Genomic DNA, 3,559 nt, shown 5'->3' on the forward strand with positions numbered 1-3,559 from the left:
GAGTAAAAAGAAACAAGTTCCCCGCTCTGTCGTTGAGAGATACATACATACATACATACACTCAAGACATTGCACTTAAGTCGATGAAGAATGGCGCCTTGCCGGCCTGGTGGATTCTCGGCCCTTAACCTGCTCTTGATTTGTAGAGGTAGAGCGTGAGCGGCGTTTGGATGCTGACAGCTGTGGAGGCGGCGGCGTTGGTGCAGGGGCTAGCTTGTGGTGGTGAAAAGGATTAAGCTTGCTCAGCGATTTTGAGAATGCGTGGAAAAACCCTCCATGATGTTGCTGAGGCGGCGGCGTGTTGTAGTGATGGGTTTTATGTTCCTCTTGAAGCCCATTGTGATTTTGACTGTGATGATGATGCTGCTGCTGCTGCTCTTTCCCATCTGGCACCTCATGTTTCATCTGAAAGTGCCCTTTTTCGAGGTCGTTCAATCTCATCTTCATCCTCACCACTTCTTGCTTCAGCTCTCTGTTTTCTATGCGGACGGACGCGTATTGGTCGTGTGGGGAAAGAGCGGCACAGAGGTTACCATTGCTTATCTTGTGGACAAATGCAGGTGCAGCCTCTTGAGGCGAGTCCTGATGATGGCCATAAGGATGATGGGCATGGGGAAAGGGCACACCAAAGGGATTTGTACGATGGCTGCCGTTGCGGTGACCATCAGCAAAGGGTGCATTATGGTGGTGACCATCACTTAATGGCGCACTGTCAGGGCTATGCAATGATGGAATATGATGGCCATGAGGAGAGTGCACGTGGGGCGAGTGTCGAGGATGATGATGCCCTTGCGGCGATGGAAGCTCATCCACATGTGGGAAATGTGATCCGGCCATTACATTGCGAATTCGCATCTGTTCAAAGTAGAGCACCTGCACAACGGCTTGTACCGGCAGCCGCTCATTCTGAGCTGCATGCGTGCATGCTTCTGCTGTGAGCTTCTGGAAATCGATCATTCTGCATATCTTTTTTCGCTCGACGTCAGTCATGCCTGTATGAGTCTGCAAAACAATGAACATCACTGATAAGCGCATACATATGGCAGTGTTTGGATTCATATCACAGGGCTGTGAATGTAAATGTTTGCGGAAGGGGGTTGTGTAAGGGGGTGATGTACCTTCATGAAAATGTCAATAGCCCTATACAATCCGTCGCTTTGTGGCCGCGCATGTGCAGGAAGCAATTCTGCCAGTGAAATGAACTTGGAGAGTGGCAAATTTGAATCAGCTGCGATTTCTGCAAGATATCCATCCACTAGCTTCCCGACCTTGATGAGTGGACTACTTTGAGAAGCCATGCTAGTATTGAAGCCATCACCCTTGTCGTCTAGTCCATCTCCCGATGTATCATCGTCATCGTCATCATCATATTCATCATGGTCCCTTTGTTGCTCAATGAAGGAAGCCACCAAATGATGAACTGTGTCAACATCAAACAAGCTTCCGCCGGAGTTTTTACTGTGAGAGGGCATCAAGAGATCATCCAATGTGGCCTTGTGTAGTTGGGAAGCAATCCTTTTCTCCAAGTCGAGGCGGCAAGCGAGCGTCGTTTCCAAAATGTGTGCAATCCGAAGCATTCCGATGAGGAAGTTAATGGTGGCTATGTTCTTCTCTCTTGGCAAGAGGCTCACTATGGTCTCGACCAGGATTCTCTGCTCGTGCTCTACGGCCATGGATGCATCATGTGCCATTACTTTGCTCTTAATGCTACCATGGTCTAAGGGGCCCAAGCTAGAGCTCTTCTTAGTGAGGTTTCTGAGAGACTTGTGGGCATAGTAGATGAGGGCATGGCCTATGGCCTCTGGCTTCAACCCTGCTTTTTTCATAGAAGAGAGCACCTTCTGATAGAAGTTGATCCCAAGCATAGAGAGATCCTCAACCCACCAATCTATTTTATTGTTCATGTTATGCTGAAATTCTTGAAATGTGATAAGGGTGTGACCCTCCTCCACATGATGCCTTCTGTCGTTGTGCATCACCATCGCGACGATGCATTCGACACATTGGCTCACAATGCCGACATCCTCAGCAAGGGGCAAGAGCGATTCGCTCGTGTGCAAGACTGTGACGATGTCCTTAAACAAGTGCTTAGCCATGACCCTATCAAGATAGTCTTCTGTGACAGAGATAAGGTTGGGTACTTCATCTTTGTCTTCGGACATGTCGAGGAACTCGGCGACACAGCGGAGAAGAGCGACATTGTGCTTTGTCATTTCGGGCATCATGCCATAGCAAAACTTGGCGGCGAGATCGAAGCCCTCTGCGCCCCCGGGGATTCCATCGAGGTCCACCTTCGAAGCCTCCTCCTTGGTCCCCTCTGCTACCAGCATTTTGAAGAGCCCACTTTTGGAGACAAGAGCAGCCTGCCAAAACCATGGCAAAAATGTAGCAGAGATAATAATTACCTCTCTCTCTCTCTCTCTCTCACACACACACACACACACACCCCCACCCACCCACAGAGTATTAAAATCCGTACCTTGTGTAAAGCATAGCTGATGCAACCCACTTTGACAATCAAATCGCTTGGAGTGTCTGGAAGTTTCCTGGATTATAAGAAAATTTCCATGGAATTCAGAAAATGAGTCAATAAAAATTAATTAATTCAAACTAGTTCAAGTCACCATTTCATATAATTAAGACCCATTGATTGAGTTTAATACTATGATTAACGATGAATTAACATCACTGATGGTTGTAATGACAATAACTTGCAGAGAACTGAAAGCAGGTTTGTAATACCATGAGTTGGTGCTGATCACATGCCGTGAGGGGACGATAGAGTCGCAAGATTGATCGACAGTCATCTTGAGAGAGAGAGAGAGAGAGAGAGAGAGAGAGAGAGAGAGAGAGAGAGAGAGAGGAGTACTGAGCTTGCGACTACTTGTTGTTAGCTTTGTGCTTATGCTGGCCTGTGTGTGTGTGAGAGAGAGAGAGGGGGGGGGGTTGACTGGTTAACGAGTTGACGGTTATGCTACTGTGTGTGTGTGTGTGTGAGAGAGAGAGAGAGAGAGAGAGAGAGAGAGAGAGAGAGTCTAGACTGTGAACGAGGATATGTTGAAGGCTATATATCATAGTGTAGAAGCTAGCTATAGCTGCCGGGAGTCGGTGTGGAAAGGGGAGGGAGGTGGGGGCCGGATCTTAATAGGCAGCACGTACATTCATGCATTTTTAGGCAGGCAAGTTGGGCACTCCAAACATTGAATCACAGTCTCTGATGAAATATGCGCATGAACCCATCTCCATTTCCTCATCTCAATCGGATTAATTAGGCAAGATTAACTACCAATAGAATTGGATTAACAAAAATCATTAGGAAAGATTATCAACCGCCCAAATAGTTAATTTCAATGCATTACTTTAGCTAATAGAAACATTGAATTATAGATGGGGTATGTTTTCTCTGATGCTATGAATAGTCAGATTTTTGTAATAAGGCGAAAGAATCAATTGAATTTTCACTCAAGTAATCACTTTTGATGAGATTTTTTATCATTGGCAAGTCAATTGAATCTGAAGTCGAAAATAGATTAAATAAATTTTGGTGGATGGAAAATGG

The 3,559-nt window shown here is 46.3% G+C and overlaps 1 protein-coding gene across 1 annotated transcript; it reads right to left on the reverse strand.

Moving 5' to 3' along the window:
- On the reverse strand, positions 1–2,956 carry LOC147454621 (BTB/POZ domain-containing protein At5g48800-like). Its single transcript, XM_086517384.1, has 4 exons — positions 2,743–2,956; positions 2,480–2,546; positions 1,119–2,363; positions 1–1,002 (listed from the first exon to the last, which is right to left on the reverse strand). The coding sequence occupies exons 1-4, from the start codon at positions 2,805–2,807 to the stop codon at positions 76–78; spliced, it is 2,304 nt and encodes a 767-aa protein (XP_086373510.1). The 5' UTR covers positions 2,808–2,956; the 3' UTR covers positions 1–75.
- Between the last annotated feature and the right edge of the window lie 603 nt (positions 2,957–3,559).

Source organism: Adiantum capillus-veneris, chromosome 7, assembly GCF_014529385.1.
Source record: "Adiantum capillus-veneris isolate H3 chromosome 7, ASM1452938v2, whole genome shotgun sequence".
Classification (NCBI taxonomy): Eukaryota; Viridiplantae; Streptophyta; class Polypodiopsida; order Polypodiales; family Pteridaceae; genus Adiantum; species Adiantum capillus-veneris.